Source organism: Toxotes jaculatrix, chromosome 2 (genome assembly GCF_017976425.1).
Source record: "Toxotes jaculatrix isolate fToxJac2 chromosome 2, fToxJac2.pri, whole genome shotgun sequence".
NCBI classification, from domain to species: domain Eukaryota; kingdom Metazoa; phylum Chordata; class Actinopteri; family Toxotidae; genus Toxotes; species Toxotes jaculatrix.
In genome coordinates this window covers 28146404-28161400 of record NC_054395.1, presented here as the reverse complement: position 1 = coordinate 28161400, position 14997 = coordinate 28146404, and the positions used below count along the sequence as shown (strand labels likewise).

The 14997-nt window shown below is 40.9% G+C and overlaps 2 protein-coding genes across 3 annotated transcripts in view; one reads left to right on the top strand and one right to left on the bottom strand.

Moving 5' to 3' along the window:
• spryd3 (SPRY domain containing 3) overlaps nucleotides 1–3724 on the bottom strand; it is a 42765-nt gene extending 39041 nt beyond the window's left edge. For both annotated transcript variants that reach the window (XM_041065155.1, XM_041065161.1), the window contains exons 1-3: nucleotides 3629–3724; nucleotides 1742–1869; nucleotides 395–470 (exon numbers count right to left, since the gene is read on the bottom strand). In XM_041065155.1, the coding sequence (XP_040921089.1) occupies nucleotides 395–470; nucleotides 1742–1869 (204 nt within the window). In that variant the 5' untranslated portion in view covers nucleotides 3629–3724. The remainder of the gene's footprint in view (nucleotides 1–394; nucleotides 471–1741; nucleotides 1870–3628) is intronic.
• A 3293-nt stretch (nucleotides 3725–7017) lies between these two features.
• Nucleotides 7018–11248, top strand: igfbp6b (insulin-like growth factor binding protein 6b). The gene is made up of 4 exons (XM_041065759.1): nucleotides 7018–7609; nucleotides 8497–8531; nucleotides 9267–9386; nucleotides 9719–11248. The coding sequence occupies exons 1-4, from the start codon at nucleotides 7273–7275 to the stop codon at nucleotides 9830–9832; spliced, it is 606 nt and encodes a 201-aa protein (XP_040921693.1). The 5' UTR covers nucleotides 7018–7272; the 3' UTR covers nucleotides 9833–11248.
• Nucleotides 11249–14997: the final 3749 nt, after the last annotated feature.

Genomic DNA, 14997 nt, shown 5'->3' with positions numbered 1-14997 from the left:
ATTTAATATGAAGTTGAGAAAATTGTCAGCAATGGGATTCCAGGGGATAAAATTGCTGCCTGGATGGAAAAGCAATCTTGGGCACAACCAGAGACGAACGGTATGTGGTAAGCCTATCATATTGTGCACACCCCCACCCCCGACCCCAAAATTTCAAAATGAGTGACTGCGCAAAGGACCAACAGTCCACTTATTCCCTAATGATAATACAGTAATGATTTTTTTTTTAATTTGCTGTATACAAGAGGTGGGTAACAGCCACAGAGTTAGACAGCAGTTTGTAGCAATCATGTCAACTAATGACTTAAAAAAAAAAAAATAAAAGGACAGGACATGCAGAGCTCAGTTACAATGTCAGATGCTGACTTACAGCATCAGTATCATTGTGCCTTACCTCGAAGTAGCAATTTCCCTTTGATAAAGGATGGCCAGCCACATAGCAACCCACCTCTTCAGAGTTCCCTTGGTAACTAAAGAGAAGAAATTACAGGTTAACAAAAGGTAACTCCTGATAGGTTCAGCTGCTGTTTGCACAATCAGAAATACATATCGAAAAGCTTCATCTTCGATCGAAACGCTGTCAAACATCAATCTTGGGATTTCTAACTGTTTGACATACGATGGCCACTAGCTTTATATAAGCACGTTTTGTTAAGGAAGGGAAAACTGGAGATGTGCTAAGACAAAAACAGATATTCCTGAGAACAGGCCTTTTTCACAGAAGACCTTTTACCTGTCATAGTAGCAGAAGCAGGTGTAAATAATAAACATAATTATGGTTGAATTCCTTTGAGCTGCTTCAGTTTCAGGGTTTTGGTATCTGGTGCATGCGGTCACACTGTCATGACTTACTGGAACACTTGAACAGAGCAGAACCCTCATTAATATTATTAGTAACACTTGTGGTTTTCCTGCTGTGACGAGTTAAAATGTCAGCTGTGAAAACGGCTAACAGGTCACTGAAGCTTCTGAAGCTTTGCAACAGTACTGTGACGTGTTTGACATTTTGCACGTTATTAAAAACTGAATGAAGCGTCAGAATCTTTAGAAGAAGGAATCACAATTCTAATTTTGTTATATAGAGTAATCACTATATAACAGAGTTGCATGGTTGGTACAGGCCTCTGAGGTTCACAGATACAGGGCCCTTATATGTGCCTGTTTTCCACACTCTACCCTTGTTGTAAGTCTGCTCCTGTAACTACACGGAGTCTGTAGTTCAAAATTCAAAATCCAAAATTCTGCGTTTCTACATATATTCAGTTGCACACACTGTAAAACTGATGATCATGAGTTTTAATCAGTGACTTGTAAAGATTTTAAATTTGGGAAAAAGAGTTCACTGGTATTGGATTAGTACTCATGGTCGGCAGATACCCTCCATTGAAGTATTGGAATCTGTATCGGGGCAGAAAAAAATCTGATCTGTGCATCGTTACTCCTAGCACATTAATGATGTGATTTCTATACAGCCACAGCTTCTGAGCTCTTCTCTTTCACTGACATACAGCGTCACATGGCCCATTAGAATGGTAATAAAATAAGAACAATTTTCTCCCAATAGGCAATGCCTACATGACAGAGAAAATATTTCAACAATATGTAATAGACGCTCTATGGCGCAGTTTTGCTTCTCATTACACAAAGTTCACCAATGAGTAGGCAGAGAAACCAACACATCAGAAAACAGAAGCATCTTTTTAGATAAACTCAAATTCACCAAGTCCAAAAAGAGGCTGACCTGAGTGTGTCTCCATCCTTCTGCAACCTCATGTATCGTTCCTGCGCAGGGCGTCCATCCCCAATATCTCTGATTCGACGCCGCAGATTCAGGAGGCATCTGTGGTGTAGTACATTGATGTCATCCATCTGGATGAAGAAAATGGGACAGTGGAAAAAATAAGCAGTTCAGCAAATACACACTGAGCGGGACATTTTACAGTGTAAAATTGAACTTGTCAGTGCTCTCTGGTGGACAAACTATGTATGGTGACACTTTTTAATTGCTTCCAACCTAGTTTGGCATTTCTGTACAATAATGTCTTGTTACTCATCGGTCAACAAACACCGACACATTTGCAAAAAGGCAATATCGGCCGATTAAATCTTAACACTGCAGCTACAAACAATAGACAGGAAATCAGTGCATTTTCTTTAGCAATGGCAAAACTCCTCTGCTTCCAGCCTCTCAAAAGTGAATCTTCTCCAGCTTTCTTAGTCTTCTATGAACTAAATGGGATGTTGGCCCAACAAAACAAGATAACAAAGACATTTTAAAACATGGGTGTGGGGAAATCGTGATGAGCATTTTTTGCCAAATAATGAATTGATAAAAGAACTGGTGGATTAATCAAAAATGTACAATGTACATGCTGCACAGCCAACCTCCCAGTTATAAACTGATAAAAATTGGTTGTGTTTTACATATGAAGTATATGTGTTGTTTTCCCCCAGCTTAGTTTGCACACCCATATTGTGCAAAAGTTTTACACTTTTGCACATTAGATGTTTACTTTCTAATCCATCATGCAATACCATCAGGTAGGCATCTGATTGGTCCCAAATCCACTCTGCAGCACAACAACAAAGCTAAACATACAACCAAACTCATAAAGAACTACCTTCAGAGACAAGAAGAACAAGGAGTCCTGAGGCAGGCCCCCACAGAGCCCTGAGCTCAACATCATGGCATCAAAAGAACTGTGGCAAGTTTTTCGAGATGCTTGGCACAACCCACCTGCCAAGTAACTGAAAATCCGTACACAAGTGTTCCTAATATTACTGTTGGTTTAGGGCCAAAAATGCATTTCTGAATTGCTGCTCCTCTATGAACCGTCTAGACCTCTAAGGATGCCTGGGACAGGTCTGTTGCCTGTATAAAATTAATGTTTTTATGATTTTTTAAAATCTCTTCTCAGCTTTGTTATTATTTTTGCCGTACGTCCTTGTGTATCTTCCTGAACATTGTTATTGATACTATCTGAACGTTTATTTAGAGCCACTAGAAACCGGAGTCAAATTTCTTCTATACACAAACACACTTGGCCAATAAAGCTTATGCTGATGAGAGTGTGTGACTTATTTCGTTTTTGGTTTGAAATGCTGTTCACCGACGTTGTGTGATGTCTTAAGTAATTAACAAAAACTTCAAACTCTGACTGTACGATTTTCTTTTGAAACATCCTTCCGATATTTCGTTTCCAATGGTTGGAAGGGATAAATTAGTCCAACATTAAAACAGAAAATGTCAGGAGGGACAGTGGGCGTGCCAATGTTTACATCCAGCTAGCTGTCTACAAGCTAGCAACTCAAAACCAACCATGCTAACGGTAAATACAATTTAAGTCAAGCTAACAGGAATTCGAAGACAGTTAACTGCTGCCATTTCGGCTGACAGTGCTGTACTGATAAGTGTTAATTATATGACACTTCAAAACGGCAATTCTGTTTTCGCGTTGGTAACGAGGGATCGGTTTAAACGCCGAACTCGACATGGGTTAGCATCATTAGCGGCTAATGCGTTAGCTTGTTTGCTTGAAGCTGCGACTCGGTGCTTAAGTAGAGGAGGACGACAGGTCGTTTCTAAGAGTGAAGGGCAGAACAAAGATTTACCACAGGTGTCTCTTACCTGTTATCTACGCGGCTAAGAAGATAGAATCCCACTTTTGTCCACCAGCCATCAGTCCATTAGCGCCACATAAAACTTTACAAACTGGAGTTCGGCGCTTCCCAGTGACATCACACTCTCGGTACGTAAATAGCCAATCACAGCGGGTTTTGAGAAGTGGTGACAAAAATTCAGCCAATCCTGTCGCTCCATTTGTGTTCGTTCGTGTGTGTGTCTGTGCCAAAGTATTACTTATACTGTGGGAACATACGTCCAATTATACAGTCATATTGTGGGGACTGAACGGCGCCATAACATAAATCATTAAATTTTAAGGCGAACAGTTGGTTTAAGGTTAGGTTTAAGTTAAAGTTAGGATAAGGTTGAATTTAGGTTTAGATAAAGCTTAAGGTAAGATTAGATTAAGGCTAAGGTAAGGTTACGTTTAGGTTAAAGTTATGGTTAGGTTAGGTTTTAAGGTTAGACAAGTAGTGGTTATGGTTTCACCATGATGAATCCTCCAGTAAATTCACAACGGACTCAGTGGACTGATTTCTTTCTTTAGCACCATGTCTGGTGAGTGTCACAGTACAAACTACATTTTTTTCTTTTGCTGACAGTGGTTCATGATCCTAAACCGACGCATTTACTTTCAAAGCCTTGAAGTAGGCAGGTGGCCAGCATAACAGCAAGTCAGGGGGACACTGCTCAGCAGAGCAGGGCAGTCCTCAAATCTGCTGCTTAAAGTGTTCAAAGTACAAGTAGCCAACTCAATGCAGAAAAATGCTTATACTGTTATGTATTATATCATTGGATTATTATTATTCATGCCTTAATGCGTAGGCAGCGTTTTACTGTTTTAGTTGGTCGAAGTGGAGCTGTTTTTCTCAATCAATCAAGTGATAGGTTTGTAAAAACAGTCCATACCTCATAGTGTCCCTTCACAACGCTTTAGTGAGGACTCTGGTTGCTATGTTCAAAGCAGGAGAGGCAGCAGAAAAAAACTTTTTGAGCCAGCTGTGATTGACCTGAGCAGGGAGGCTGAGAAAAGGAACAAACTGAGGAGGAAATTGTGTGGCTGCCTGGAGGAGGAAAAATGAATAATCCAGGGCAGTGTGGAACAGAGAGCCCCCGTTGGTCTGGCGTGGGTCTTGGAACATTCTCCTGATATGTGGAAACAGACTAGTGCTGTAGCTCGCAAGCTGATGGGAACACAAGACGGCAGGTGATTTCTTCCCTCCTTGCCAAGATTAATCAGAACAACAGGCTGCTGATGGCAAAGCAGATTTTGGCCTCATGTAGCCTCGAATTCCAGTGAGTACAGGCCATTGGGTATGTCTGTGTGCTCTGTCATGTCTGCACTCCTACTGCAGGAGCAAGTGACCCAGTGCCAGGCAAACGGCTCATTCAGGAAGCACACTTTGTTCATAAGTAAATGTCATTGTCACAGTTATTTTCATTATCGATTAATCTGCCGATCATTTTCCCAGTTAATTGATTATTCGTTCATTGTTATAAAACATCAGAAAACAGCGAAAAAAGCCCACGACAAGATCCTAGAGCACAAGCTGATGTCATTAACATTGTGTTTTGTTCAACCAACAATTCAAAACCCCAAACTTTTCAATTTGCTATAATGTAAAACCAACAAAAGTCTCTCACATTTGACAACCATCAAATGTTTGGCGTTTTTGCTTGAAAGAGACTAATCAATTTCAAGTTCAAGTCATGTACACAAACCGGCATATATCAGTATAAGTCATTATTGCTAGGTTAATATCCTAATTCTGTTTAATGACATTCCCTTTTCAGCATTGTGTTCATGTTACATCTGTCCACAGAGCACCCATGGCACCGAGGCAAAGCCAGATAACACAGGAGACAATGGGACTCTAGATAAGAGAGGAATTCATTCCTCAGCACTCTACCTACTGCCAGAATCTACCAACCATCTTCATGTGCAGACCCCTGACTTTGCTTTTGATTCAAAAAAGAACACCACTGTGTGTCAGCTGATATTTGCAGTGCCATAACGTTCTGTGTGGATAGTAGAGCACCATTACCTCATGACATAATTGGAACAATAACTCAAATATTTTACTCAAATAGAATTGCTGATGCCTCAGTTTTTACTGTGCTTATGATACACACTTCTATGAATTATCCAAACAAAAGTATCTCACTAAATTATTACCAAATCAAGTACATACAGACTTTACACTCTATGCATCTTATTTACTATTTTAACTGCAGTAGTTGCAAAGTTATGCCACATGTATTTTAATGTAATAATATCATTTAAATACACCAAATGACCTGCATTAATTTGGAATACCTCACAAAACTGTGCAAACATGACAGTTTTATCAGGATTTTCAGTCCAAAGTGTTGTGTGCATTGAGTAGAAGGGTGAGGAGCTCAGTAGTGATCTTTTGAAGATGGCACCCATGTAGAAAGTCTTAACTGGCTGAGTGGTGCGATGGATTGTGTTATTAGCGGTTTGGCTCAGGCTGGTCAGCGCACATTCCTGCAAAAGCAAGTCCTCCTCTTCCTCCTCCTCCCAATTATCCAGCTGATTACTCTTGCAATTCAAACAACTGGCGAGAAATAGTCTCCACTGCCCTCACACTTCAACATGTGACGTGGTTCATGAAGTCAAGTAACATCTGATACCTGCTGAAATGTAATTTAGAAGTTGACTTGCTTATTGAAGACTAGATTAGCCCTGTGTGACTCAGCAGTGATTTGATTATGCTGAGGCACAGTTTCTGTTGAAATATATAAACTAATGTTACGTCAGTATGTTACTCTTCTCTTTGGTAACATTTCTAAAGTACATTCAGGAGATCGCAGACTTCATTTCTTTTGCATCCAACTCGTTGATTTAGGAGTCTCTAAACTTTGATATATGTGACAAAAACACAGGGTATCTCAGGTGTGGAACTCAGCTCTAGCAGTACACGTTTGCACAGTGAATATTCTCAAGCTGGAGAAAACACACAGCTGTGCATTTGTTGTAGCAAGTGACATTGCAGTGGCGATGCCGAAGGAGGCACATATGCATTTGTGTTTGTTACCATGGCAAATAGTATGCCACAGAGGTCTGTGACATTGGAAAGAAAGTGCAAATATCTGAACATGACTATTACTCTGTATGCATGTTTGTGTCATGCTGGGCATAAGTGTAAGGAGAAGGGCTAGATGTATGTGTGAGTATATTACAGGAAGGGGTGGGGAGATTTTGATAATTTCTGAAAGGAACATAATCCACCCCCCACTTGTTCTCTGCCTCCCTGCCACCTCCCTCTCTCTCCCTCTCTCTCTCTCTCTCCCTGTCTTTCTCTCTCTCTGAGTCCCAGCCCCTGAAGGTGTCATAACTGTGCTCTCTCTCCCTCTCTCTCTCTCTCTCTATCACCGCCTTTCAGATCTTTAAAAGCTGGTGCTTTGCTGTGTCTCTCTCGATCTCCATTTGTCTCCTCTGGCACTGCAGGGGACTCAACCGGCAAAGCACCAAGGAAAGCTACTGTATAGAAACGGGAAGAAGACTGAGGAAAGGGGAGAGAAAGGGAGAGAGAGTGAGAGAAAAATATACATCCAGAAATAGCATCAGCCACATTTAACTGACAGAGAGTGACAGTGTGGAGAACCTGAGACCTGGACAGAAAATGCCTATCATTTCTAACTTAACAACCGTTGTTTTGTTGCTGATTGCCCACTGCGGATCATGGACCGGGGCAAACCGCTTGGGGCCCTTCAAGGTCTGTCCCTCCTGCAGGGATCCACTGGGGGCAGGTCGGCCCCCCAGGGACCATAATGCTGCCGGCAGCACATTAGTGTTGGCCCAGGGAGAGCCTTGTGGTGTGTACACGCTGAGCTGTGCCAAGGGGCTCCGCTGTGTTCCCCCACCACGGGAGCACAGCCCCCTCCAGGCTCTGTTGCAGGGAAGGGGCATTTGCGCCAAGCACAGCAGGACTAGTCCCACTGAGAGGCCCCCCCCCACAGGTAAGATACTGTATATATACTCACACACACATGCATGAAATCATGTATGCACACGTACATGCATGCACCCACAGATGCACATGCATGGATACTGCAGGTAGCCTTGAAATGTGCAGTGTTTTACTGAGGATATTGTCTCAGGCACCACACATAATTGTATATGAAGTGAGCCTCTCCTTTATCTGTAAATTGCATGTGATGCTGTGTCACTCACCAACAAAAAGAAAGGCCAATTAGTGTGTGGCATTTAAGCCTGGATGCATTTTGTGCACCACAGATGAATTTGCAAACCTCTACAATCCATTACTGCTCTGCAGTGCCTCTGGAGTCACTGTGATAAAAATGTCATTTGTCTTTACAGTCCTGCTGTTGATCAGAAATGATGGAAAATCCCCCAAAACATAGGGGGTTATTTCTGAATTGCATTCAGTGAGGTTTTATTTAGTCTGTCCAAGTTGATGTACGTGCGTTTATGTGCTTTTTTTTTCAGTGTCATTTTGTCATCCATTTCAGTGGCAGGGTGCACGACAATGATCTGTCCTACAAGTCATACTCTCTGTGGAGAATTTAGAATGAATGTGAAACTGTCACAGTGTCACCTACATCCTGATCAAGCTGCTTTTTATTGTAGTGATCCCCATCTACTGTTCAAACAGAGATACTGCGATTAACTGTCTGAAAAGGAAATATACTGAAAGGAAATTAGGTCTCTCAGTGACCACCCTCAGTGAGATCTCCTCTGTGTGGCTGCTTAGCAATGTCTTGTGTGAAGAGATGCAAAGGTCTATATCAAACTCTAAATATTTATATGTTGCACTTATTGTAAAACGCCAAACTGGATGTGGTTTAATGTCACATTCTCATGCCGGTGTGTCATTTCCTCTCAGGTCCACATCCCTCACACAGCGGTGACATTGAAAAAGTAAGTTCACGATCTCATTTTACAGCCTTTAATGAATGAAGCTGATGGATCCTTACCTGAATGAGATGTACGAAGCATTTTATGTAACTACATTGCATTAAAACACACCATTACCATAGGTCTGCTGATATGGGTGTTGCAGTGGCATGTACACACACACTGCTCCGAAGCCATGCATTATGGTGCATGATGTGTGCGCTGCTATGCGGCAGAACTAATTGAGCATGATGTGAATCAGGAAAGTTTCAAGCCGGCCGCTGCCGCCACAGATTTTTTTGCTTTGCAAGCCGGCTGATCCGCAGCATTTGAACAAGTATGCATGTTATCACGGGAACGTCGTTAGTCACATGAACGATCGAGGTGGCACAGTTTCATTTCACAAAGTGACACAAAAACGCACAGTCACTTCGAACCATTCAGTGACCTGAAAAGCCAAAGCCTTGTGTAACAATATGGTTATATAATGTTATACAGTATGTGACATCTGATATGTATATATATATATAACTACACATATTCTCTGCTTCTGGCTCTATTGCTGCATCACCATAGCTAATCCTTTGTGATTCACATCGGCATGTTTTGTGATCAAAGAGGATTTCTGCCAACACAATTACCTGAAGGGAGGTGGTGGGGGGGGGGGGGGGGGGGGGGGGGCACTCTTTAGATGAAGGCAAGTCCTCTATCTTTGCCTCTGGTGATGTTTGAAGTCACACTCTGCGTTGCTGTTTTCAGGCACCCTGCCGCAAGCTGCTCAATAGTGTCCTGAGGGGTCTTGAGCTGACAATCTTCCAGTCTGACCGCGACATCTATATACCCAACTGTGACACTCGTGGCTTCTACAGGAAAAAGCAGGTAGAGTATTTCAGTCGCCTGAATCATCATGGAGCATTTGTTTGCTGCACTGACTTTGTTTGACTGTGTTTGTTTCTGAGTGTCAGAGCTGCGCCCCACTGCAGATTTCTGTTCGGTGCATCCACAAATTTGTCTGTGACCACAGGGGCTGAGAATAACTGACACTTCTCTCCCTGAGCCTCTCAGCTGTGGGCAGAGAGAATCAGTACTGCGCTATGATGACATATCATTTTCTCTTTCTTCCTCTCTCGCCACCTTTCCCACTCTCCCACTCAATCTCCGCCCTCCTCTCCCTTTCAAAATCTCCCTCTCTGTCTTTTAATCTCGCACAGTGCCGCTCCTCCAAGGGCATGCAGCGTGGCCATTGCTGGTGCGTGGATGAGCTCGGCACGCCTGTGCCTTCACGTGTCAACGAAGATGGTACTTTACCATGCGATGGGGAGTGAGGGATGAGTCTGTCCTATTGCTCTGAGCCTGATGTGGAGGAAGAGGAGAAGGAGGAGGAGGAGGAGGTGGTGGAGCAGCAGGAGCACAGGGAGAGGGGGTGGCTTTAGCATGTGCTAGACACTGCCTGGACAGGAGGTAGCAGGGATAAACCACTTCCTATGGAAAACACACTACAGTTAACGTTCATGTCCTCTCTAGAAGCAAGACACACACACACACACACTCACAGTCACAGCAACAATAACATCTGCCTGAATGTTCAACAGTTGCAGCAGCGTCCTCTGCGTCGTCCGGTGACATGCTGCATGCTCACATTAATGCTCCGTGAACTGCCTCAGTGATCCAAGCGGTATTACTCCGAATGATCTCTATATTCCCTGGCTCTTGTCCTGGCTTTCTGGTAGATTTTTGTTTTCCTTTTTACTTTAGGATAGCTGACACTGCCTGTGTTTGTTCTGATCTCAGTGGGCTGAAATACTGTTACGCAGGTGATGTGACACAAATGTTTGACAAACGTGTCTCCCTCACCGTCCTCTCTCCCTCTCTCCAAAGATACACTGATATCAACACACCTAATTGACAGAATATTTCTTTTCTATTAATTTATTTTTGAGTATGTATTTCCATCAAGTACTGCTTGAATCTTACAGTATCTTATATATGTGTAAAGTCAGAAAAAATAGTCATACGAATATGATCCTGGATGCTTCTGTTCATTTTATTTGTTCTGACTGCTTATTAGTTGATTGTTTGTACATATGTTGGAATTTTGTGGTCGACTGTGTGTTCTGAAGTGGCAGACAAAAAGCTTACGGCTGTTACCCTTTTCAAAAAGTTGTAAGGCATATTTTTATACACGTCAATATAATATTTTATATATGAATTGTTGGTTTATTTAATGAACTACAGTACAATGCCATGTATTTTTATATTGTCAGCAGTTTCTTATTTAAAGACAGAGATTATTTTATTTCATGTTAGGGGAAGTGTTGCGCTTCAGAGGCACCTTTATGGCAAAACTCATCACATTCATCAGAGCTCTGACTGCTGTACATCTTATAGTTATATCTCATGTTTTTAATTTCCTTTTTATTTATGCTTTGTTTATTTGAGAATTGAGAATGTCCACGTTACTATTATGTTTTATTTTGGCACATCATACTATAAATTCTGATTTCAATAGAGGGGAAAAAATGATCAGATTTGTTATTGTTATAGTATGTCTTTCCCAAGTCCTTGCAAAAGTCATGAAATTGTGTGCTATTAAAGTGTGATTAGACTTTATCTATTTCTGACCAATTTTGTTGTGCCAATGTGTGTGCCGTGATGATAGGTCCGTGCACAAAGGACCTTAAGATTTGCAATTATGAAAATAAAACATAATGATAATAAAAATGGAGAAGAATAAAACATATATTAATATAACAACAGGCGTTGAGTTGTTCTTTCAATGAAATGCAGTGTTGATAATGTGAGATGAACAGAGGATGATGGGACATTTGTAAGAGATTTAAACGATGATGGAAATAATAAGATAATAATGAATGAAAAACAATGATTATGAAGATGGATTTTAAAATCTCTTTTCAAAGAGTGTCTTGGCCAAGACATACTGAGTTAAAAAACAAACAACGTAACACAGATAACACAAAAATACATCACAAATTCTGTGGAAAGTAAATGAAAACTTTTACTGAAGAACTGTTGAGATACCTTGTACTTTACTTGATTACTTTACCCCATAATACCCCGTTATGTTTATTAACAGTAACATTTTCTAATTACTTTATTGAGTAATATTTTACATACAAAACATCTGATCAACAATATGGTCCATAATTTATACAGCAGTTAAAATGAGCCTGACCCTGACCAGCTACAACAAGAAAATGCAGCCTTACATGTTAATACATTTGTAATATAATACTGTAATATTATGCTACCTGTGAGACTGTTGAAGGAGCCACTGTGGATTGGGAATAGTTTGATTTTGGAAGATTTTTCCGATAACACTTCTGTATTTTTACCTAAGATTCTGATTCTGCAGGACTTTCACTTGTAATGGAGCATTTTTACTGTGTGGTCTTTCAATTTTCACTTTGGGAAAGGATCTAAATGTAACCCATTCATGCACAATCATACAAATATTTCATCCTAGAAACAACCAACATAGAACCTGAAAACAGCACAGGAGTCTGCAGTCATGCTAGCAGCTCTGTGAGACTGCTGCTGAGCTAAATGCTAACGTCAGCATAGATTTCTCACTATGACTATTTTCATAGAAACTGGTGCCGATCGGTTGAGTAGTTGTTTAGATATTTCACTAGATAAGTGAAAACTTAGCATTCCTGAGCGTTAAAAGAAAGCACTCCTGTACAGTCACTTCAGAAGCCTCAAGTACCTCATTCAGAAAAAAAAAAACAAGGAAGCAGTCTGAATGAGGGTTCCTCAGAATCATATGAACAATTCACTACATGTTTCTGATCTGAGGAGCCTTTGTTTGAGGGTTTATGCTCATATCCGTTTACTGTGCCTGTGAGAAACCCCTGTGCCGTCACAGCAACCAGGCGCCAGCAGTGAAACAGAAATTACACATTAGAGCACATTAGAGTCATGCTGCTTTTCTGCCATTACTAGGCACATAAAGGGTAATTCTCTCCCTCTTCTCCACACAGGGACTCAATACATGCCTGTTTCCAAGGTAACAGCATAGAATGTCCCATTTGTCCATGCATAATATCAAATGAAGGCCTTGCAGAAAATGAAGGAGGAAGCATCATCCTTTGTAGAATCACACCACCACACGTCCTACTTCTCTATCTAGGGTGGTTGCGTTTGCTATTCTTGGAGATTCTTTCCTGTGCATTGAGCAGATGAAGCCAGTGATATGTCTGTGATGCACAAGCACAGTGTTGTATTGCAACGCAATTAAAACTATAACATTATGTTGTGAGTAAAGAGAGCTTATTTATATTCCTAAATTCAGAGTCAAGAGTCTTGGAGGCACATAGACTGGAGTGACTCGGTTTTCTGGGTCAAAGTTTAGAAAAGGTCCAGAAACTGAAGCTGATGATTGTCAGAAACTGTAAATTATTTTCACATATTTCTACAACACGTACTTTGCTCGGTCTCTAGCATCAAGGAAAGTGCTCAAGAGTCAAGACCAAAGATCCTGCACTCATTTTGTCCTCATAAGGGGTGTTCCCATTATTATAATACGGTTTATTAATTTAATTTTTAGAGATACCAACTGACATCCATACGATGCAAAGATTAATGTTAAATATTAAAATAAACAATAATAAAGAGAAGAGGTCAGCAACACACAGTGCAGCGCTGTGCTAAAATAATGAGCAGGTTCCTGTTTGATCCTGTTTATGATCAATGTTCTGGGATTTTTCTTGTGCCAGGTTTTGATTCTGGAGTGTCGGGGTTAACAGTCACATGCAACTTGTACAGGATGAAAATACAGACTCTCAAGGCATCTTGGTTAAATAATTATTTTACTCAAATCTAAAATTCTATTCTTCTGCTGACGTCTTTATTTGTTCCCACGTTCTGACCTCTTCCCTTAAAGCTGAAAACTTCATTGACTACCCCCCCCCCCCCAAAAAAATCCTGTTGTTGCTGCCCTCCAGTGGTTTAAATTCACACTGCTGCAGAGATGCACAGGTGTGCTCCAAGACCCCATGGTCTGGGTAACAGGTGCAGCAAAGCACTCTTCTGACCACACCCACCTGCACACAGCAGAGGTGAATCAGGCTTGAAATATAAAAACTTGAAACACATCATTTCAACCTGTTAATCTTTAAGTGTTAATCTCTCCATCTGAATATGACCCTTAAAGTTGATTAATTGTCAAAATGCACAAATATCTTATTTATCGCAGTATTTTCATTTACCTCAGTGGAATAATTAATTATATGAATGTGAAATGTAACACAGTAAGTTAATAAGTAGAGTTATAGACTAATTGGTTGAGAGCAGCTGAATATCATTAAAGCTGCAGTGAGTCTTTCTCATATTAACTCTGAATCAAATGACTCCCTGTAACTTTACACTTTAGTGCCACAGAACGCATTCTATGCTGCATAATGTGGTTTGTGGCTCTATGGACTAAAAAACCCTAATGATGTCCTAATGATGTCATCAAGGTTGTCTCAGCTCCTGCTTGGAGACACCTTTACAACAGGAAGTCTACTTTACAACCTGCAGGTGTGGAATTTCAAAGACACTAGTCTTTACATGCCATGGAGAAAAGACGCTGTCTGATTGCATTATGGGAAATGTAGGAGTCAGTGTTTTTGGAGCTTGGACCCTTTAAAGATACCTCAAACTCTGTTTCTGCAGGACTCCTCAGTACTGCAAGTTCCATCAAAGCTTGATGCCGACTCTTTGTTTTGTGGTCTTACTGCCCCCTAGAGGTTAAACATCTCTTCGGACATACTGTGCAAAATGCAAGCTGTTCACACATATGCTGTGTACACACATCTGGGTTCTTCCAGCCCAAGTGGGTTAATGAAACACGCAGCTACATATTTTATAAGTTCACTATGTATGTGATAAATAGTTTGTATGCATATGATTTTGCAATTTTTAGTTATAGCTGCTAGTCAAGATTTTACATTAAAAAACACTATTGGCTAACCAAACAAAAATGTACTGTCAAAGATTAAACCAATGATTCCCTGTACTAGTTCCACCTTGACCAGATACAACCGTAAACTGCTGCTTCATTCCTGCAGAATGAGTTCTGTTAATTACATTTTGCTGCTAATACTTAGTTGAAAAAGTTTAACTATTAATTACTGGATAGTTTCATGTCGTCAGATATTAGATTTCTAAGGTATTCCTATAACGTGTATGAATAATAACTCTTTGGTTGATGAGGGACACTAAGAAGACAAAGCTTTATTGTACGGGGCGGTCATAAACCTGGAAATTTGGGAACCAGGGCCCCAAATGTTGCGTATGTAAACGAAAACAAAGATTTCATATTTCCGACCCTGGATCTTAATATGAACGCATCATAAACCAGTGATGTACCGCCTATCAAGGTCACGTGATGCAGTAGCATCCTTTTTATTGGGTCGTGCAACCTGTCAATCATAAATTCACCACATGGTTTATAAAAACACGGGTTGGCTCGAGGGGGTGGTGCTGG